Here is a 24620-nt window from a genome sequence, read left to right as displayed (position 1 = left end):
TTTTAACAACAAAACTACCTTTTGGTTTTAAATGGCTTTAGTACACAGCATTTCCCAAATAGTACAAGATCCTGCATGAGAATGTTCTCCTAAAACTATACTTCTGAAATAATTAATCTTTTCCCACTTACCTTTACGTGTCATCAAAACAGGAAACCCCACAGATGATAATTCTAAAGCATGGGCCACATTCAGAATCTTGCTGACAATCTTCTTAAAATCAACAATTTCCTCCAAGTCTGCTTCTGAAGATAAATCTTCTGACACAACAGCATGGATTACCATCGGTTTCAGATTTCCTCCAGTAGTGTGGAAAACAATTCCATAGACAACACCATTAACCGTACTTGATTTTAATGCTTTTCTGTAATCATCTCCAGCAACCTGAGCAACAGCTTTAGCAACCATAAATTTCCCTGATAACTTTACATCTTGCCAGCAAACTATGGCATCAGTGTTTGCATGTGTGATGTTGCCACAAGATACCAAGATATGTGGTAGTTTATTGCTGCTTGCTGAGAGTTCAGATTCACTAACAGCCATTGTGGTGGATTCATGGACTTTAGTATCACTTTTCTGTGGAGTACCAATTCTTGACAGTTCAGATCCACTATTGAGCTTACTGGTAGATACAGTTACTTCGTTATCACTGGTGTGTTTAGTGCTAGATGCATGTACTGACAGTTCAGATCCACTATGATTGAGCTTACTGGTCAATACAGCTAATTTGTTACCACTTTTTGGTTGAGCTGAAAAGTACCCCAGCATATCGTTAATGATCATTTGATCATTCTTGATAGTTTCTTCATTGATGGTTTTCTTCCATTCTTTGCTAAAGGTTTTCTGTATCAAATCCACCATTTCTGTATTCACGTCCACAAAATGGACTTCCTTCAAAGAGCCTCCTTGTACACACTGGTCAAAACTGTTTGCAGCTCTTACATACATCTCTGCACAATGCTCCTTTGGTACTGCATAGATTGCTGAAATAATAAAAAAGACGGTAAAATTTACAAAACAAATGTTCCTCCAACTTAACAATATCAACAAATAAAACATATTACTACATGTAGTAATTACTAAATAATGTCACACAATGTCTACAATAATTCATCAGCTCTTAATTATTTAAAAAAATAATCTAAAACATACATATGTATTTGGATAATGAGATACTCCAATTGTTCTTATGTATCTTGGTATTAGAATTTGAAATTAACCTTTTACCTGTCTGATCTTCATATATTGTTCCACAAACAGGGAACCTGTTCAGTTACATACACGGTAACATGGTTAATATACATGTATACATTTATCATCACATAGTTTCAGATATACAGGGAAATATAACTAGTAAGCCACACATGTGTCATAATGATTTCAAGTGCATAATAAATAAAACTATTTTGGGAAGAGATGTCATAACATAATGTATTATCCACATGGTTCAACATAACCAAGTTAATAATAATCATATGAAGCACACGTGTACAATGCAACCCACTTATTTGCATACCACTTAATAGAATAGCCCTGCTATAAACATAGGAAGTCCCTGCACCGTTCCGTTTACATAGCCGCTTGTACAGAAACACCCGGATAATCGACTACCTGTTATTAACATATCCCGCTTATTGTCATAGCAAAAACACTGAATTCCATGTACCAAACACAGTTAATTGATTAATTGGTGGCTTATCTGCCAACTGGCCTTGAATAACAAGTCATATTGTTTTAAGCCAAGACCGCACCATAATCATGCTGAATATAATAGCCGGTACGACTGTTTGCACCTGTAGCAGAAGCGATCACTCTCGATTAATTAAAACCTTTACTGTGAGGAAGGAAACTAACATATGTGATAGATATCATTATCTCCCTATCTGCTCAAGTGTCTTGTTTAAATTAGATGTTTATTACTTAAACAAACAACACTTACATAATGAGTAGACCTATCATATCAGTTGCGCAGTCTGTACAATGAACACGTTAGACCCAAAGCACGCAATGCATTCATTACGAAAATGAGTGTGAAACATAAACAAACTGATTTGTCTCTCTCCCAAAAAATAGGTGTTATCGAAGAGCTTGATAAAAATGTTTCTCAATCTGACATCGCTAGACGTTTGGGAATTTCACAGTCCCAGGTTTCACGCATAGCTGCAAAGAAATCCAAAATCTGTTTGCAGTGGGAACGGAATGAAAATCCGGACAGAAAAAGACATCGTACTGGAAAAGATGCCGATGTAAAACAGCTTTAAAAACATGGTTTACAGAAGCTCGCAGTCACGATGTTCCACTTTCAGGACCAATTTTGCATAGTTTACAAAAAAGCTCATGGAGAGAAAAAAGATGCAGATTTGCTGGCCACAGACAATTGGGTGAAGAAACAACTTCCAAAATTGCTTGAAGAGTAGTCCAGTCGATGTGTACAATGCAGATGAGACTGGAATATGTTTCCTAGCAATTCCAGAGTGCACCTTAACTTACAAAAGTGAAAAATTAAGTGGTGGTAAAAAACAGAAAGAAAGAATTACAGCTCTGGTCGCCTGTAACATGTCTGGGACAGATAAAAGACGCTTAATGGTGATCGGGAAAAGTAAAAACCCACGCTGTTTTCGTGGAGTAACAGACATTAATGTTGATTATCAAAGCAATGCAAATGCATGGATGACAGGGGTCTTATTTAGACAGTGGTGTTGTGATCTGGACAAAGACATGTGAAAAGAAAAGAGAAAAATTGTCTTAATTGTCGACAACTGTTCTGCGCACCCAACAGATGCTGATGCAAAGATAAAAAACTTGAAACTTATTTTCCTGCCTCCCAACACTACATCATGCATCCAGCCGTGTGACCAAGGGATCATTCGCAACAGATCATGAATCGCATTGTGACGGAAATTGACAGTGGTCAAGACATACAGGCCAATACGTTTGTAAAGAAAATCATGGTGTTAGACGCAATACATATGCTGAACAAATCATGGGGTCAAGTGAAAAAAGAAACATTAGTGAACTGTTATCGGAAAGCCAGATTCCAGTCAGCTGATTGTAACAGTGGGAACAAAGAAAAAACGTTGAGTGACATCACACCGTCAGACGGAATCGGCCAATCAGAGTTTAACACGTATGTGAACATTAACGATAACCTTCAATGTTTTGGAATGTGAGCCGACGAGGAGATTTGTGCCGATGTTTTGCAGGCTAAACTGTGTGAGCTTGAAGTGCCAGAAGATAGCGATGATGATGACGATGACAGCGACGAACCTGTGCTTACTGCATCCGGTGCACTGATGGGAGAAAAGGCACTGAGACGATATTTGGAGTGTCATGGTGCGCTGAACTGTGACAATTTTTATGCATTCGAAACACATATTCAGGAAACTGTTAGAAATTCAGTCAGCCAGAAGAAATAAATGACTTTTTTTAGCAAGCAGTAAACGTGCAAGCAATATATTAACCCCATGTAGTTGTAAAATACATTGTTTATTACATGTACAAACGTTTTATTGATGTTTTGTTTTTCTTTAAACATGCATATGTACTTGTAACTTCGTAATAAAATTGTCGGGTTTGTTTACAAGAGTTACTTCCCTTGAATTTATTACGGCCCGGCTTTTAGCATAGCCTGGATATTACAAAATATTTATTGGGCAATTAGGGTATACAGTTAAGCGGGTTTCACTGTAATAACAAGTGTAATGACATAATTTTGGGAAGCGACGTCATAACATGACGTTGCTTCTCCAGTCCTAGCTCAGACTGTGCATTTGAAATATGACATCATTTCGTCGTCTCCTTCTAGTTGTGGCTGAAACATTTTGAGTTCGGTCTTGTTATTCGTAAAGAAAACAACAATAATAATATGGATAATAAAGAAATTATTACTCGCATGTGAGTCATACTGATTTTACGAAATTCATGTCAGGATCCATGTACTAATTACCCTCACTCTCGCTCGAGCAACAGAAGAATCCCGACACTCATTTTGTAAAATCAGTACAACACACAAGCTCATATACATTATAATAATCTTTCTTTATCCTATAACTTACCCATAATATCCATGTTATAAACCCATTTGATATTTACCATTATTAACAAGGTTAATATTATTTTGCTGTTGATGGGTCATATGTTTATAAGACAACAAGGCCTGAGCATAATGTTTTGATAAGATTTAGTTAAAGTGTGTGATGTCAAACTACATTTGTTAATAGCGATGATGTCATATTACTGATAGAGGCGACTTTAAAACTGTGACTTACTTATTATCAAATTAAAATGTTATTTTTAGAACAGTTATAGAATAAATAGAATTTGTTATTTGTGTTTCTTAATGCATAAAATATCAACCTTCTCTAGTTAATTGGTATTTGTCTCAGCAGGGGCTCAACAAAAAACCCGATTATGAGACTCGGTTGATATTTTTCATATTAAAAAACACCTGTTCAAAATAAGTACGGGGATATACGAAATGAATTGTGAATAATTACTGAGCATGCAACACAAGACATATATACATAAAACCAGGTGCATCATCAGGGTTCAAGCTGGGCTAGAAAAACAGGGAGAAGAGTGACTTCTCCCTCTAGACACATTAGGGAGAAGTGAAGAATTTTAGGGAGAAGGGAGATTTGGTGAAGACGTTCGATTTAAAAAGAAATCCGATTTAAATATTTGGAAAACTTACAATTGAACAAAGCCAACTTTGAAGTTTCTACTCAAGGCATCTCCCAAATGCAGCCGTTCATACAAACATGAATTACTGAGCCAGAATATTTTAAAATGAATTCAGGTACACATTAGACTTTCTTTGTCAATGTGACCAGGTTTGGTGATGTCCCAATGAGCGTTACACCGATATCAACATTCAAGCTCCTACCATTTTTAAAAAAAAAAAAAAAATTGGGGGGGGGGGGGGGTGTGTGTGTGTGTGTCACAAGCCAGTAGTATCTAGACAATATTATCACACCCATAGTTGTGCCCTCTGCGTGTCATACTGGCCCAAATTTCATTATCAAGACACCGTCCATGCTCATTGTAGAGGACTAGTGCCAGCATTCATGCACCCCGATCTTTCACCGATTGAACAAATCTTGTACATTGTGGTGCAATGCTTCAGGCAATGTGAATGTCAGCCAACCATTTTAGCCCAGCTGGGTGTTGCACTCTAAGAAGAATGGGCAAGGTTCCCCAAAATCAGACTGGATGCTTGATAAGGAGCATATCTTGCCTGATCCGTGGATGTTTGGCTACTCATGGGGTTTTACCCATTAACAACACCTCTGAAGCAAAAATGTAAAATTTACCCTCTCCACCCTCGACATCTATCTGTGTTTCATCTGGCCATGTCAAACAACCCATAAATGAACATTTCATGTATTGTCTGATAACCCCTTGTGATTATGCAATAATTCCTATTAAAATATATAATGAACAATCTCCATTATTTAATGCTATATTTGAATATTGTCTACTTATTTTTAACAGTATATATTACGTTACACCCTCCAAAAACCCCAACAACAACACAAAACCCCACCAACCCACATTCCAAGTTTCATATGACTGGGATGATAAAAAAATAAATAAAAATGTACTGTGAATAATTAATAAATATAAAGAAGAACAGCAATGTAATGTTTTTGCATATAAAACTATTTTTAAAATTTTGTCAACAACCACTTTTCCTTAAGCATCTGATGTAGTTTACAATAACAGTTTATTCATACAATACTCTTAAACTTTGTATACATCCACTTATACAAAGACAGTTAAATGATATGTTTTTCCTCATATCCTGTATTGAAATACATTATTTTCCCTTTTGTATCACAACTAATCAGTTTACAATAGGCCTATTCATAACATTGTATTAGCCAAGTACATGTAACATGCAATTTCCTGTACTTGCAAGTCAGAAGTACTATTACTATTATATACTAGTACAGTGAAACCCCTCTAAACCGGACACCCTAGGGACCAAGTAAAATGTCTGGTTTAAGAGGTATCCGGTATAGAGAGGTTAAGTTCTTTACCGATTTTTAAAAAAGGACCGTAAAAAATGTCGGGTTTTGAGGGAATTCTGGTTTACAGAGGGTCCGGTTTTGAGAGGTTTCACTGTATATGGTTAACCTGGCTGATTTGTAACTTAGTTTCAGGAGAAATTCTGAGTTAATATACTGTTTGAACAATGGTTATAATTAATATAAACAATATGATTTTTGTAAGCATCTTGTTTATACTGTTTCAAAAGTGCACAGATTCTATAATGAAAGCATGCATATTTTCTATTTACTTGCTTTAGAATGACATTACAAGCATCGTGCATGGAACACATCAAGGTATGTATTATTAACTCATGTGTGAGGATCTATGATGGACAGTTGAATATACAGCGCTGTCCGGTGTATCGGCGCACCTAAGCATTCAAAGACTATTTTCTATATGAACACTGTAAAATACTTAATAAAATGTGTCTCTCGCCAATGAAGCAGTGCATAATCTGAGATACACTACAAATTGTTTTATGTCTGTAGTAAATAAACATTTAAAAATTGTCCATAAATGTAGGCACCGCCTTGTATTCAAAATGATTTGCATGTCCGGTGATTCGGTGCAGTAGATGTGGATCGGTGACCCCGCTATTTATAAACTGTCCATGACCTCACTTTGTAGCCCATAAATGCTACACTATTGATAATTGTCCAGGATTATTTTAGTACTTTTTTGTTTTGTCTTGTTAAAAAATATTACTATGAAAATTAATATTACTATGAATATTACTATTACTATTCAGGGCTCAATTTTAAGGATTTTGGTTGCTTGCCCGGATGGCAAGTATGGGTTCACATTGAGGTTGCCCCTCCAAACATTTGGTTGCCCTGATTTCATCCGTGTTTTGAAACTAGAGTTATGTTTATATTCCAATAAAACAGCAACCAACAGGTTTGAAATTAATATGTTGTCAATGTAAAATGTAATATGTACTGTCTGACAATAAAATACATTACTTTTTAATAATGTTTTTAAATGTGTGTAGTTATACACATGTACACATAGGGCCTAATTGCTTTAAAAAATTTGATTTGGCGACACATCAGCTATTTTCTAATCAAATGCACTCTATGTTCCAATCAAATGCACTCTATGTTCTAATCGAATGCACTCTATGTTCCAATCGAATGCACTGGAATGTTTACTATTCGGAATACTTCAGCCGATTACGATTTTCCCCGATGTCTCACGGAATCAGCCGAGGAGTTCCGAATGGCAAACAAACCCACGTGATTTCGACTGATTGACTGATGATTTTCTGTTGCAGATTTTACCACATTCCGTTTCAGATTTTTGCAAATTCCGGTGTGTTTTTTCCCTTTTTGTGTGTTAATTAGTGTCATCTTTTATTATTATAAACTATGTCCATTTATATTTTATTGTTCCAGCTTTGAGCTTGTTGGCTATTGCTATTTTAAATACCTGTAAACATTTTTGTTGACACAAACTTAAAAAGAAGTTAAAAGTAATGTTTACTTGCCACTAATAAAGACCCCCAAAAATGATGTACCATATTTTCTGGCCTATTACACGTGTCTATAAACCGCACCACTTGATTTTAGACAAAGTTCCGACCTTCGTCCGTACATAAAGTGATAAACCGCACCTTTAATTAAGCCGCAGTTAAAACAAAGTCACAAACTTAATTACTGTTAATTATTGTTTGTATTTAATAATAATAAAGAGATCCATTCTCCCTTAAATTCAAACAATAAATAATTGTTGATTGTGTGGCTTTCAGTTTCATTTCATCTAATGGATTATGGGTAAGTTTCGTAAACAAAACACACTGTTGACAAACCCCGCTATTTTCATGAAAATATTAACAAGAACTTGGTAATGCATTGTTCGTAATCTTATATTAGTTGCCAAAAAATAGATAAATAGATAAATACATGATAACATTTTATTTGTTCCACTCCAGTATGATTACAAAGGGTGAAAAAAAGAAGAAAAAAAGTGCACAAGAATTACTAGTACTCACTCGATTACACATGTATGTTTCTCTGTAACCTAATTAGCGTGCCGTGTGCACAAATTACATATTCAAACGTGGTCGGGTCAAGCTGGATATAGGCCAGTGGTAGTGAACCGAAACTAAGCACTATTCTGTCGATCGTTTATAGTTTCGACATTGTTTTATAACTTTTAAACGACGGACTTAAAAAAAATATATTTTAAAAAATGCCTAGAATTATAATATGATATATTCAGAGCCATTTTAAGGATCCGCGGGGCCAGTAACACAAATAACAGCGGGGCCCCAATTCCCAAGATATACATTTTGCAACCAGACCTGTCAACCCTCCCGGATTCCGCGGGAGTCTCCCGGTATTTGATCAAATCTCCTTTCACCTGTGCGGGAGACAGTTTCTCCTTTTAAATGACATTTTTGTAAGCATAAAAACAAAATCGATCCTCTTTTGTCAAAATAACAGAAGGGAAGTAACTCTGCCTTTTTTTTTCATTCGGAAAATGTCGACTACTTTCGGTTTCCGAGAATGTAACAGGCCGAATTGTCCCAACTGTTTAACCTTTGCCGAAGTGAGAATTGTGGGATAGCCTATTTATATTGTTAAAAAAGCACATGGAGTTTATAAAATGACGTGTTATTATAATGTTTGTTGTCATCGTAATGGCTACGAAGCGTGTTGCCGCTAATTCAACAGGTTGTGTATTGACATTCAGTGTTGCCATATAAAAAAACAAAACTATCCAATTTAGTTCTAATAACACCTCTGAATTGTAAAATGTCTTCCCACTGGATTACATAATGCAACTATGACGAATCTGAACTGCCAGACTGCCAGACTCCCGAGTTGACAGCGATACACATGCATGTTAAAATCACATGTCACAGCAAGACAACAAAAAGACCAATTAGCTGTATAAACATACTTGTGTCAGTTAATTTTGTATGTTTGTGCGGTAAAATGTTGGTTATAAGGGTACACTTCAAGAAATTATTTTTGTACAATTAAAAAATGTTGTGTTTGACATTGACATAAAGTTACTCACGGAAATGGGTATAATTCCGGTATATTTCACACGATGTCCGTAATGAGGTTTTACTTATGATTAATGAAAATACAATGTTTATTGCATCATTATAATGATTTTAAATAAGTACCACGCCACCGTTCCTCATTATAGTAAAAACTGAATATTAATTTATAAGATTTATATAAATTTGTCTTTGGTACTTAGGTACACTAACCACAAATGATAATGTAACGCAACCTGTAAGGCTGTAAGTGTAATACCGTAAATGTACTAATTAAATTTTTTATTTCTTGTTCATGTTCTTAACATTTTTGGATAAAAAAAAAAAAAAAAATTAAATATGTATTAAATCATAATAATATTTAAACTTAAAAAAACAAAACAAAAAAAACACAATTTTTTAATCTTTTTTTTTTTTTTAATGCCAAGATCTAAGGTTAAGAAGTATATATGACATTATAAAGTATTCATATAACTTATTGTAATAATGTTTTTTTTAAATCTTGCGATTTTGGGTTAAATTGTGTGAATTTAAAAAATCTCCTGCTTTTTGACAAAATCTCCTGCTTTTTCAACACACACCTCCTGCTTTCTTTTGACTAAAGGTTGACAGGTCTGTTTGCAACCCCCTCAAGGAGAGCGGAAAAATGACCTGGGGAAAATAAATGTACACAATGCCTCACCACGGGATCCCCTGAACCGCGGGACCCGTAGCACGTGCTACATGTGCTACTAGAATAAACCGGTAAGAAGAAAAGTAAAATGCAATTTTTTTGTGCAATTTAGAAAACAATCGGTTCAGAAATAAATAACTTGTAGTAAATTCCATAGCATGAAAAATGGCGTTTCCCGTGGAACGGACTATAAATATGAATTGCTTCCATACAGACTAACAAATATGCCCGAAGTTTTACGAAATTAAGTTTTCCAACGAAAGTGTCGTGTAAATCGGTTATGCTTACGAATTGTAATAAGTATTATTTAAAAATATCGAAATTGAACAGACTAGAAATCTTATTATATAATCAACATTCTAAAATTGTATTAGTACATGTTTATTTTTATATTTCAAATTAAATTTCACTGTGTAAAGTGACACGAGTAAACGGTCACATGCTTTGTTGCAAGCTTACGGCAATTAAGCGTAACTTCCGAGAATGAACGGTTCTGGAAATCTTTAGGCATACAGTGCGCTCCACGAAAGTTGGCATACAAAAACACTATGTGTATATTATTAATATTGAATCTTAAAACTACCAAACAGATTTATAATGGTGCTTGAACCAGAAATACAACTTTTGAAGGTTATTTTTAAAAAATCGCGAATTCCGTTTCAGTTACTAAATTCCGCAATTCCATCCGGTTTTTTCGTGATCGTGGAAAATCATCCCCTCTACTTTAGATATAACGGCAGTTTAAAAGCGATTGTGGGCAAGGAAACTGCACATTATTATGCGACACAACTCGCCTTTTGGTGTTAAAAAAAGTCATTCGTCCGACGGGCAACTAGTATCATAGAATTAAGTTGCCTGACTGAATATTAGGTCGTCACAGACGATCGTAAAAATTGAGCGCTGCTATTACACATGACCCATCTCGTGATCAGTTTCGGAATTGTTTTCTTAAGTGGCACAGTACTACAGTTGCATAGGCCTACATGTTCATTGTTATGCATGGCTAAGATGCCTACATGGGTTTTTTTTTCTCGGGTAGATTGTGCACACACGTGGATCTTATTTTGCTTTTATTATTTTTAATTTTTTTTGGTAACAATGTGACAATTGTGAACTGGAATGACTGTCAATTAAGGTGTAAAACTTTTGTTTTGTTTGCATTTGTCTGTGTTTTCCTTTTCAGTTTAAATAAAAATAACCACAAGAAAATAAATTCATAATTACACAGGTTATATACACGAAATGAATGGGTTTTTTGAAATTATGATATAATTGTTTAAACATTGAAAATGGAATTGTACTTTTAATTCGTTAAAAACACCGACAATATGACAACTTCTTAAGCATCTTTGAGCAAAATACCAAGTGTGCCAAATCACCAGACGCGCCGATACACCAGACACGGTTGTAATGAAATGTTTGAATTCAAATTTCTACTTTGATTAACAGGCCTGGGACATTATAAAGATTAATGTTTTCATGATAGACCTTTAAATACATGTATGATTAATGGTTTGAAATCAAAGATAGTGCTCTTTTCTAAGTAATAATGACCTTGACAGTTGATCCTATGATATAAGTTTGCACAAGATGAATCCACTGAATGATTCAGACAAAACTGTTCACTTGTGCATGAACCCCAACCACCTTCCCATCACCTACATGGATTACTAAAGACACCTTGCACATGCAGTTTAATTGGTTAAAATATGCTACTACAGGGTACCCGGTATGTATTTGTATAATAGGTGTAATAACAGTTGACCATTTTATGACTAGGTCTGAATGGGCTGTCTGGTAAACATGGTTTTATATGGGTAGAATGGATTAAAGGTGAAAACAGCACAGTGTTCTTATAAAGCAAACACTGCAGAGTGCAGGGTTAAAGTAAGTCTATAGTTATACCTGCGTCTTGGGAAGATGTCTCTGTATTGAAATGTCATGTGAGAATATTAGATCATTTCAGAATTGATAAGTTGTAGTATATTCAGTTTCATTATGTTTTTATATTACAGTAATAAAGCTCCAAGAAATGTATTGCAATGTCAGATTTTAACCCAAGACAGGCAACACCATTTATTTCAGTTAGTGAATTTAGTTAAAGAAAACATTAGTCGAATGCTATTTTCAATCAGCCAAACAAACTAAAACAAAGTTAAAGATTCTTTAAAAAATGTAACTAGTACAGCCACAGCGAAGGTAGATCTACAAATGACACATTTTATACCAGCAAAACAATAAATGAAATAAAAGCTAATTAAATTTTGGTTAATTTAATGAGAAATATATGGTGAATGTCAGCTTAACTAATGTGGTGGAATTATACTACTCAAAAAAAGAAACGCAACCTTTTTATTTCTGATGGTACGACTACATCTTTATGTTTAAAATGAAATAAATTATGGCACATTATTCCATGCATGCCAAACAACATTAGAACATAAGGAACATGAAAAAAATGCAGCTTTCGACGTCGAGTTTAAATAATGTCATTTTTGTTCATGAGGCCCACGTGCACAAACCGTGCACACATTTATCGTGCTCAAAATGCACGTGCAACACGGATGCACATTGCCTTCAAGTGGTAGGGTTTTCCTTATTTATGTCTATAAGTCATGCCACGTCTTACAAAATTAATGACCAGCGAAACATTGCAATTGGTAGATTGCAAGCAGGAGAGGCTCGTTCAGCAGTTGCACGTTTATTAAATGTTTACCTGACCACAATATCTCGCCTTTGGAATCAATTTAGCCAAAATAGAAATGTCCGTAATAGACCCAGATCCGGTAGACCATGTGTCACGACGGCTGCGCAAGATCGCTACATCCGGTTACACCATTTACGGGATAGGTTCTTGACAGCAGCCTCTACCACTGCAGCCATACCAGGGTTGCGAAGAATATCGGACCAGACTGTAAAGAACCGCCTAAGACAAGATGGTTTACGTCCAAGACGGCCCGCTCAAAGAATAATTTCTCATTCGGAAAATGTCGACTACTTTCGGTTTCTGAGAATGTAACAGGCTGAATTGTCCCGACTGTTTAACCTTTGCCGAAGTGAGAATTGTGGGATAGCCTATATTGTTAAAAAAGCACATGAGAGTTTATAAAATGATGTGTTATTATAATGTTTGTTGTCATCGTAATGGCTACGAAGCGTGTTGCCACTAATTCAACAGGCTGTGTATTGACATTCAGTGTTGCATATATAAAAAATAAAACTATCCAATTTAGTTCTAATAACACCTCTGAATTGTAAAATGTCTTCCCACTGGATTACATAATGCAACTAAGAATAATGCAACTAAGAATCTGAACTGCCAGTCTCCGAGTTGACAGCGATACACACGATGCATGTTAAAATCACATGTCACAGCAAGACAACGAAAAGACCAATTAGCTGTATAAACATACTTGTGTCAGTTAATTTTGTATGTTTGTGCAGTAAAATGTTGGTTATACGGGTACTCTTCAAGAAATTATTTTTGTACAATTAAAAAATGTTGTGTCTGACATTGACATAAAGTTACTCACGTAAATGGGTATAATTCCGGTATATTTCACACGATGTCCGTAATGAGGTTTTACTTATGATTAATGAAAATACAATGTTTATTGCATCATTATAATGATTTTAAATAAGTACCACGCCACCGTTCCTCATTATAGTAACAACTGAATATTAATTTATAAGATTTATATAAATTTGTCTTTGGTACTTAGGTACACTAACCACAAATAATGTAACGCAACCTGTAACTAAGTGTAAGGCTGTAAGTGTAATACCGTAAATGTACTAATTAATTTTTTTATTTCTTCTTCATGTTCTTAACATTTTTGGATAAAATATTATAATTTTTTAAAATATGTATTAAATCATAATAATATTTAAACTTTAAAAAAAAAAAAACGTTTTTTTTTTTGTTTTTTTTTTTTATGCCAAGATCTAAGGTTAAGAAGTATATATGACATTATATAGTATTCATATAACTTATTGTAATAATATTTTTTTTAAATCTTGCTATTTTGGGTTAAATTGTGTGAATTAAAAAAATCTCCTGCTTTTGGACAAAATCTCCTGCTTTTTCAACACACACCTCCTGCTTTCTCTTGACTAAAGGTTGACAGGTCTGACACCAACCTCAGACGCTACAAGAGCTTGTCTAGGCATTGCAAGAGACGTGGACTGCAATACCCCAATGTGTTATGCAGACTTTAATAATGTCCATGGACAGGTGGTGCCAAGCAGTGATCGACACATTTGGTGGCACTTATGACATTATTTCTTTATTCATGTCATTGCTAACATGAATGTGGATGTCCTTGCCAAATTTCAACATTGTCAGTTCTCTAATGTTATTTCTACATCCAATGGAAGATCATAAACGTAACATACCTAATTCAAACTTGTGTTTCTTTTTTTGAGTAGTATATTATGATGTATATTACACATTTTAAAACTTATACTGAGCATGAAAATCATCATTGTGAAATAAAAGTCATGAAATCTAAATCCTTATCTGTTTTAAAGGGAAATGTTACTATCACATGCAGCACCACTGTATCGAAAAGTGCTAGAATCGTTAACTAGCATAGCGACAGTGGCGTGACATCATGAAGAATAGGTAGACCACTGAAACAGTCCTGACAGTGACATAATCAATCTATTAGGCTACAGACAGTCTGCTTTTTGTTTTTCAAAACATGTTTTAGATATGTAACTTTTGTTTGTGTTGACATAGGGAAAAAAGAAAAACAGTTTTAACAAAAAAGAGAACAAATGTCCTTTTTTCTGTCAAATAAAATAAAATGTTATACAAAATTATGATTATGACTGTGATGTACTTCCATGTTAGTCCTAAAATGGACAGCAATCATGGGACTGTCATTTTGGTTTTGTATTCCATAAAATATCACATATCTTGGTGTAATTTGTTTATAATTTGTGTAATTTGTTTATAATTTGTGTAATTTTAGTTGCCAATAATCCACTAGTTTGTCATGTTTAACAGGCAGTTAATATTATGACATCAGTATCAGTACATACAGATATGTGGGAATAATGACCACTCCCCACTCACCCCACAAATAATGGATTTTTTATGGAAAATAATGTTATTTGTACTGTTTTTGGTTTTTTAAGAACATCGCTGATCACTCCAGTGAATCCGTTTTTAAAATAAAAGTGCACAAATGATTTTTGGTTGAACTTTTATAACTTTTTATCTATGTATCCAAGCTCTGACTGTAGAACAGTTTCAACGATAACAGTATGTTTTTAATATCTCATACTGATTTACTCACCCAGTATTACTATGTGTGCACAAATTTAAAAAGTGTAATGACTTTTAGATACCTGCATTCAATTGTAAAGTAACCAGTAAATATTTAAACAGGTAACTTTTTTCTTTTGTTCCACTATTTAAAACTTTGTTTTAATACTGAAGATACACATGTATGTCTGCTGGATTTCATTATAAGCAACAGGGTGGTACAGCGTTCGCTTGATGTGCGGTCAGTGTAGGATCGATCCCCAACAGTGGGCCCATTGGGCCATTTCTCATCCAGCCAGTGCACCACGACTGGTACATAAAAGGCTGTGGTATGTGCTATCCTGTCTATGGGATGGTGCATATAAAAGATTCCATGCTGCTAATCGAAAAGAGTAGCCCATGAAGTGGCTACAGTGGGTTTCTCCCTCAGTATCTGTGTGGTCCTTAACCATATGTTTGATGCCATATAACTGTAAATAAAAAGTGTTTGGTGCGTCGTTAAATAAAACATTTCCTTCCTTTTCAGGTAAGCATTTAAAAGTTACTGGCATTGCTAAATCTGTTTACAGTATAATATATACATGTAGTGTTATCCTAGATATATGTAATACAGATGTCTTATGATAAGCATGTTTCAGGGGAAATCTTACTTTTCAGTCAAAATGTACAGTTCATTACACTTTCTTGAAATTTTCACATGTTATAAAGATATCCTTATATTATTGGAATGTCCAATAAAAAGTATAGGCCACCAGACACCAGCCATAAAGTGAATAGGTGTATGAATCACTATGACGTTTCTTTTTTTCTGTGTCTAGTCAAATCATTCATGCTTTTTATTTATTAACCATATGAAATTTAATCTTTTTTTATAATGCAGCAAAGAGAAAATTAGTTCTGTTGCTTAAAAGAAAGAAAGATGTTTTATTTAACGACGCACTCGTCACATTCTATTTACGGTTATATGGTGTCAGACATATGGTTAAGGACCACACAGATATTGAGAGAAGAAACCCGCTGTCGCCACTTCATGGGCTACTCTTTTTGATTAGTGGAGCACTGGCTGGAGCGAGAATACCTGAAAAGTGTCTACATAAAAGGGTGTTTCTATCATAGGTTGGCTAGTCATGTACAAACATACGTACATCCACTACAAGACGGTGTTTCACAAACATACGTACATCCACTACAAGACGGTGTTTCACAAACATACGTACATCCACTACAAGACGGTGTTTCACAAACATACGTACATCCACTACAAGACGGTGTTTCACAAACATACGTACATCCACTACAAGACGGTGTTTCACAAACATACGTACATCCACTACAAGACGGTGTTTCACAAACATACGTACATCCACTACAAGACGGTGTTTCACAAACATACGTACATCCACTACAAGACGGTGTTTCACAAACATACGTACATCCACTACAAGACGGTGTTTCACAAACATACGTACATCCACTACAAGACAGTGTTTCACAAACATACATGTACGTACATCCACTACAAGACGGTGTTTCACAAACATACGTACATCCACTACAAGACAGTGTTTCACAAACATACGTACATCCACTACAAGACGGTGTTTCACAAACATACGTACATCCACTACAAGACGGTGTTTCACAAACATACGTACATCCACTACAAGACGGTGTTTCACAAACATACGTACATCCACTACAAGACGGTGTTTCACAAACATACGTACATCCACTACAAGACACTACGTACATCCACTACAAGACGGTGTTTCACAAACATACGTACATCCACTACAAGACGGTGTTTCACAAACATACGTACATCCACTACAAGACGGTGTTTCACAAACATACGTACATCCACTACAAGACGGTGTTTCACAAACATACATGTACGTACATCCACTACAAGATGGTGTTTCACAAACATACGTACATCCACTACAAGACGGTGTTTCACAAACATACGTACATCCACTACAAGACGGTGTTTCACAAACATACGTACATCCACTACAAGACGGTGTTTCACACACATACGTACATCCACTACAAGACGGTGTTTCACAAACATACGTACATCCACTACAAGACGGTGTTTCACAAACATACGTACATCCACTACAAGACGGTGTTTCACAAACATACGTACATCCACTACAAGACGGTGTTTCACAAACATACATGTACGTACATCCACTACAAGACGGTGTTTCACAAACATACGTACATCCACTACAAGACGGTGTTTCACAAACATACGTACATCCACTACAAGACGGTGTTTCACAAACATACATACATGTACATCCACTACAAGACGGTGTTTCACAAACATACGTACATCCACTACAAGTGTTTCACAAACATACGTACATCCACTACAAGACGGTGTTTCACAAACATACGTACATCCACTACAAGACGGTGTTTCACAAACATACGTACATCCACTACAAGACGGTGTTTCACAAACATACGTACATCCACTACAAGACGGTGTTTCACAAACATACATCCACTACAAGACGGTGTTTCACAAACATACGTACATCCACTACAAGACGGTGTTTCACAAACATACGTACATCCACTACAAGACGGTGTTTCACAAACATACATGTACGTACATCCACTACAAGACGGTGTTTCACAAACATACGTACATCCACTACAAGACGGTGTTTCACAAACATACGTACATCCACTACAAGACGGTGTTTCACAAACATACATGTACATACATCCACTACAAGACGGTGTTTCACAAACATACATGTACACATCCACTACAAGACGGTGTTTCACAAACATACGTACATCCACTACAAGACGGTGTTTCACAAACATACGTACATCCACTACAAGATGGTGTTTCACAAACATACATGTACGTACATCCACTACAAGACGGTGTTTCACAAACATACGTACATCCACTACAAGACGGTGTTTCACAAACATACGTACATCCACTACAAGACGGTGTTTCACAAACATACGTACATCCACTACAAGACGGTGTTTCACAAACATACGTACATCCACTACAAGGCGGTGTTTCACAAACATACGTACATCCACTACAAGACGGTGTTTCACAAACATACGTACATCCACTACAAGAAGGTGTTTCACATCCATCCACTACAAGACGGTGTTTCACAAACATACATGTACGTACATCCACTACAAGACGGTGTTTCACAAACATACATGTACGTACATCCACTACAAGACGGTGTTTCACAAACATACGTACATCCACTACAAGACGGTGTTTCACAAACATACGTACATCCACTACAAGACGGTGTTTCACAAACATACATACATGTACATCCACTACAAGACGGTGTTTCACAAACATACATCCACTACAAGACGGTGTTTCACAAACATACGTACATCCACTACAAGACGGTGTTTCACAAACATACATGTACGTACATCCACTACAAGACGGTGTTTCACAAACATACGTACATCCACTACAAGACGGTGTTTCACAAACATACGTACATCCACTACAAGACGGTGTTTCACAAACATACGTACATCCACTACAAGACGGTGTTTCACAAACATACGTACATCCACTACAAGACGGTGTTTCACAAACATACGTACATCCACTACAAGACGGTGTTTCACAAACATACGTACATCCACTACAAGTACATACATCCACTACAAGACGGTGTTTCACAAACATACGTACATCCACTACAAGACGGTGTTTCACAAACATACATGTACATCCACTACAAGACGGTGTTTCACAAACATACTGTAAGCTCAAGACACATGTATTATGTATAGTTTAAACAATGTACTAAGTATCTGAGTGCCATATTCTAAAATGCATATAGTGTACTGTGAAAAAAGGTTTACTGGTGATCTGTTCTTAACCACTTACCTGAACTGATGGATGGTATGGCAATGGATGTCATATTTCGATCTCTGGCAGCACACAGACATCTCAAGATAGTTTTTAGCAGATGCTCCAAGCAAATGTGTTTTTCACCATCATTGTAATCAAGCCAGTTTGGTCCTACAGCATGGAACACTTTCTTACAGGGCATTCTTCCTGCACTGGTTACTGCAAGTTTAGTTACAGAAATGTTACCATATTTCTTGATGTAATCTCGACTTTCTCTTACAAGGTCATCACCGGCAGCTTTTGCAATGTAAGATGCAACACCATCATTATGATCCAGTTTTCCATTAGCAGCATTAACAACAACATCAACATTCAGCTTAGTGATATCCGTCTTATAAACTTTAACAGTCAGAAGATTTCCTGGGAAATCTAGACTGCCAGCGATATGCTCATAGGTGGACAATACATCATCAGTTAAGGAATGTGAACTCTCACCCACATCTCTGTTTGTTGTGAACTGTCTTTGTCTTCGGTTGGTAGTTTTTACTTTTCCCAGATAAACATTTGCTTTGTTTTTTGCTGCATCTGTGACATCTCTATTATCTCCAATGATCACCAGTTTGTCATGGCAGCATTTGCAAAAAACATCTTGGAATTCTTCTGAAATTTTCTGTGCTGCATGTTTTGCTTTTCCTAAATCTGAAGACAAAAGAGGAATGTCAAATCTTATCAAACCTATTACTTTCTGATATACATCTTCAAAATCCTTGTTAGGATGATGTGAAGGAGGTATAAAACATATTTTTACTTTATCATCAGTTTTTTGCTGTGTAGTACAAAATCTTTCTAACAGCTTATTTTCAATCAAGTTCTTGATAGCCTCATACTGAATTTGATCAACTGTTTTGTCAGGAAATTCTTCAGTTTTAGCTTTTGTGGTGGGTGTCTGCATCGGCTGTTTGGGTCTTGCACCACCAGAACCTGACTGAGAAACTGCTGAAGTTGAACTGTCTGTTGTCTTCGTAAAATCTCCACGTTCATTTACAAAATCATCAATCTTTTTGTAAACATCAATCAACTGTGGAAAGGTTTTAGCTTTTAAAGTAACACCTGATACTGATTTGGTATCAACTTTTACACCATCCATCTCCTGTAGCTTTTCGATCAATGTCTCATACCCTTTCATTGTAAGGATTTCGGGATCTATTTTAGCTGAATTGTTGAGGAATATCTGAAATTTGAAAATTATGAAATTTTACAAAACAAATAACTTAAAGAGCAAATAAAATTTCCATTACCAGGTGTTATTACTATAAATAAAAAATTGCTGTTTGAATAAAACAGAAACAAATTTAACATCTTTTTTAATTTACCAGATTTATTGCATCCCAAAATCAAAAGAAAGGAATATTTTATTTAACGACTGTACATGTAGGTCTACAGCTGCTGTAGGTTTAAGGGATCTTTTATATGCACCATCCCATAGACAGGTTAGTACATACCACAGCCTTTGATATACCAGCCGTGGTGCACTGGTTGTAACGAGAAATAGCCCAATGGGCCCACCGACAGGGATCGATCCCACACCGACCACGCATCAAGCGAACGCTGTACCACTGGGCTACGTCTCGCACCTATGTGCAATAGAGTTTGAAATTTAATCATGCTCTAGTTGTCATTTGGATTCTTTACTGATATGTGGTTGTACATTTAAGGATAACTCTACTGTAAAACCACCAATCTTTGTCGTAAATGAAAAAACACAGTCAGTTAATCATATTCTAATTTCAACTGTTTTTATATGCCTGTCTTTGATGGTTCATGTTGGGGTATGTCATTCTCCATCCATATCTACGTCCATACATCTGTTAACATTGCTTGTCCGGGACATATCTTCCTTATCGATTCATATAGGATCACAAAACCTAATTTGCATGCAAGTACAACTTTCACATATATCTATTTAATATATTGTATAAACAGAATGGTTCAAATTCCATAAAGATCTTTATAGCGCTTAATCAAGTATATCTATAAAATATATAAATATGTTGTATAGGTTGAATTGCTGAAATGTATACCATATAAAGATCACTAAATGCTATCCCACAGACAGAATAGCATATACCATGGCCATTGATATACCAGTTGTGGTGCATTGGCTAAACCAAGAAATAGCCCAATGGGCCCACCAACGGCTCAATCTTAGACTGACCACACACCAGGTGAGCACTTTAGCACTGGGCTATATCCCGCCCCTTAAAGTTACATTCTCTGGTTACCATATTATAACATCATTTACAAATATGAAATACAAGCTAAAATGCACTTTTAAAAAACTCATGTGTGTTTGCTATGAACGGAGATCGTCAGAAGTATACGCTCGATTCGTCGCCTGTGCCACCATAGCTCGGCAAAGCACAAACGACAGTCTGTTGTCAGTTTCAGTTAACACGTGCATTTGCCGATTTCAAATTGTAGGGTTCGTCTCAAAAAATTAAAAGAGAAACCTTGTGCTGTACGAAGAACGTTCGGTTGAGGATATGGTACTAGTCTTTCGTTAAAACCGGTTTGATCTTGACAACGTATTACCGACAACACTTTATCGACAATCATACATGTACCTTCCTATTTCAGAATTAATATTTTATAAAGTGTTAGTAGAACTTTCAAAGTTTAGTTTGTATACTAGTAACACATTAATCATGTATATATTTTAAAAATAAAATATACTAAAGTAGACACTTCTTAATTTTACGTGTTAAAATCGACAAATTCAAATAATTATTCTTTCGTTTGGAAAGGGTAAAGTTAATGGGGGGTTGTTTAACGACATCAGAGTTGGAGCATATTGATTTAATAATCATCCGACGCCATACAACCGTAAATGAAATGTGTTGAGTGTGTCGTTAAATAAAACATATCCTATCCTTCCTTCCATCTGCTGTTTGATGTCTAACATTTGGTAATTTTGACATATAATCTTAGAGAGGAATTGGGTGCATGTGCAGGGGGAGGGTATTGGAGGTCGAAACCCTTACTTGTCCAAGCTTAAAAAAAATTGAAATATCTTTTCTGGGGGACCATGGCCCCATATAAACTTCGCTCAACACAATTTATAACCCCAACCCTGCTGAAATCCCGCTAATTTTTTTTTTAGCAAGGGATCGTTTATATGTACCATCCCACAGACAGGATATCACATACCATGGTCTTTTATATACCCGCCGATGGGATTGATCCTAGACTGACCGAGCATTTCCAAAAAACACCTTTTTAGGTCTAAGGGGTTTCAGTATTTGTAGTGTTTAAGAAATTATGTTGTGTTTATTAGAAGCTAGTACTTTATAGTTTTTACATCCGGGGATGATACAACATCTGGGGAATAGGAATGGTTCTGGAAATGCAATAAAGATGTCATGTGGTCGACAGTCTTGATGTTTATGTTTAACGACATCTGGAAATAACATCACATTGGCGACGAAAATGGGATGTAAGAACTGTGTAAACGTATAATGGCCGAACAGCAACCCAATGACGCTCGAAATCGGGCCGTAACTGTAAACTTGCCGCATTATCCAACCTTTGATTGTAAATCGGACGGTGTAGGTATTCGATGAAAAAAATTGATAACTAGGTTAGAAAACAATGTGTTTCTTGGGTATAATGTCATTGCAGACATTCAGAAAAAGGCTCTTATGCTTTCGTTTGGAGGAGAGGATCTAAATGATATTTTCGATTCACTGCCAGACGTTGATCCGGGTCCTGACGAATCGCACTTCGCCAAGGTAGTTGTCGTGATTACAAACTATTTTAACCCCCAAGTTAATCTAGAGTTCCAGAAGTACACATTCAGGCAAATTTGCATAAAAAAACTGACTCTATTTCCGATTTCTATCATGAACTGAAACAAGTAGCTGCAACATGTGATTTTGATGGCCGTGAAGATCAGAAAATTAAGTCACAGTTGATCGCTGGATGTAGTTCGTCAAAAGTTAGAGACAAAGGGTTAAGCAATCTTAACATTTGGTTAGCAGATTTGTTACAGTATGCCAGAACATCATTCTCAACAAATACTGGCTGATGGTAACACTGTTAATTACACACCAACCGAAATACACAGAACTAGACAGTGGGTTAAGCCAAAAACGGGTAAACAAGACCAACGTCAGTACAAACCTCCGACTCGATCTTATCACAGTTTATGCCGCACCTGTGGTCAAAGTTGGCCTCATGAAGGTGGTCAAAAGCAATGTCCAGCTTTTGGCAAAACATGTTTAAACTGTCGAAATTATAATCACTTTGCTAGTGTGTGTAAATCTGTCAAATCATCCAAACCGTGACAAAAATGGCAACATAGAAAGCTGCGAATCAACAAAGTTGAACATCGATCCGACTCTGAAGAAGAATATTTCTTTGTATCCAAAGGTGTAGACTCGACATTACCACGTTTCACAGTGATGATTAATGGTCAACCGGTCAAAATGCTAGCTGACTCAGGTGCAAGTTTAAATGAATTATCCGAGAACGTATAGAACTCTTTGACAACAAAACAACCATTTCAAAATTGCAAAACCAAAATTATTCCATATGGAAGACAGAACTGTGTGGAAGTTATGAGACAGTTTACGGCTACAATCGCATCAGAAACCACCTTATGTTCAGTTCTAATATGTGTCATTGCAGGTGAAGAAGAATGCTTGCTAAGTTGGGAAACCTCACAAAAACTAAACTTACTGAAAGTCGTACAACATGTAAAGCAAATATCAAATAAGATCATGGAAGAATATTCTGATCTGTTCACGGGTCTTGGTAAACTGAAGGATTTTCAAGTCCAATTATACATTGATAAAGATGTGCCACCAGTTGCTCAACAACATAGACGTGTTCCGTTTCATGTGCGGGAAGACATTAAAAAACAAATTGAGATTGATTTGGAGCGTGATGTCATAGAAAAAGCAACAGGACCTACCCCATGGGTATCACCTCTAGTTGTAGTTCCTAAACCAAATTCTCCAGGCAAAGTATGTGTATGTGTTGACATGCAATCTCCTAATGTAGCCATCCACAGAGAGAGATATGCAGTTCCAACTCTTGATGAGTTATCTACACTCTTATCCAATGCTACAGTGTTTAGCAAACTAGATCTTAATCAAGGTTACAACCCAGCTGGAGTTGACAGAAGATTCGCGATACATCACAACGTTTTCTACTCATCTTGGCTTGTATCGGAATAAACGTTTAAACTTTGGAATCAACAGTGCAGTTGAACTGTTTCAAGAAGAATTCGTCAATGTCTACATCGTCTAAACGTTGTGACAAACTGGAGTGATGACAAAATGATCACGACTTAAAATCTTAGAGCAGTGTTCGAATGTCTCCGGGAGAAGGGGCTAACTCTTAACCGAGAAAAGTGTGTGTTCAATAAAACGTCACTTGAATTTCTAGGTCATGTGTTCAGTGCTGAAGGCACCAAGCCTAGTCCAGAGAAGCTGGCCTCTATCTTGGGACATGCCACCACCTAAGATTAATGCATTGGAAGTCCGAAATCTACTTGGTATGACACATTTCTGTGGTGCTCCACATGTGCCAAATTATGCAACACTAACTCATGAACTCAGACTGCTTACAAAGAAAGACACACATGCAGTGGGAGTGCACAAACAAACAAGATGCTGCCCTTAGTAAACTGAAGGCAGAACTCAGTAAAGCAACAACATTATCATAC

General features: G+C 36.1%; 1 protein-coding gene across 1 annotated transcript; it reads right to left on the bottom strand.

Annotated features, from left to right (window-relative positions):
* Positions 1–131: 131 nt before the first annotated feature.
* On the bottom strand, positions 132–23167 carry LOC121392863 (the record flags this gene model as incomplete). Its single annotated transcript, XM_041523920.1, has 3 exons — positions 23072–23167; positions 18929–20123; positions 132–983 (listed from the first exon to the last, which is right to left on the bottom strand). Coding segments are annotated over exons 1-3 (2143 nt in total), but the record flags the coding sequence as incomplete, so codon positions are not given.
* Between the last annotated feature and the right edge of the window lie 1453 nt (positions 23168–24620).

The sequence above is a fragment of the Gigantopelta aegis genome, unplaced genomic scaffold, assembly GCF_016097555.1.
Source record: "Gigantopelta aegis isolate Gae_Host unplaced genomic scaffold, Gae_host_genome ctg4706_pilon_pilon:::debris, whole genome shotgun sequence".
Classification (NCBI taxonomy): Eukaryota; Metazoa; Mollusca; class Gastropoda; order Neomphalida; family Peltospiridae; genus Gigantopelta; species Gigantopelta aegis.
This window is presented reverse-complemented; position numbering and strand designations above follow the sequence as displayed.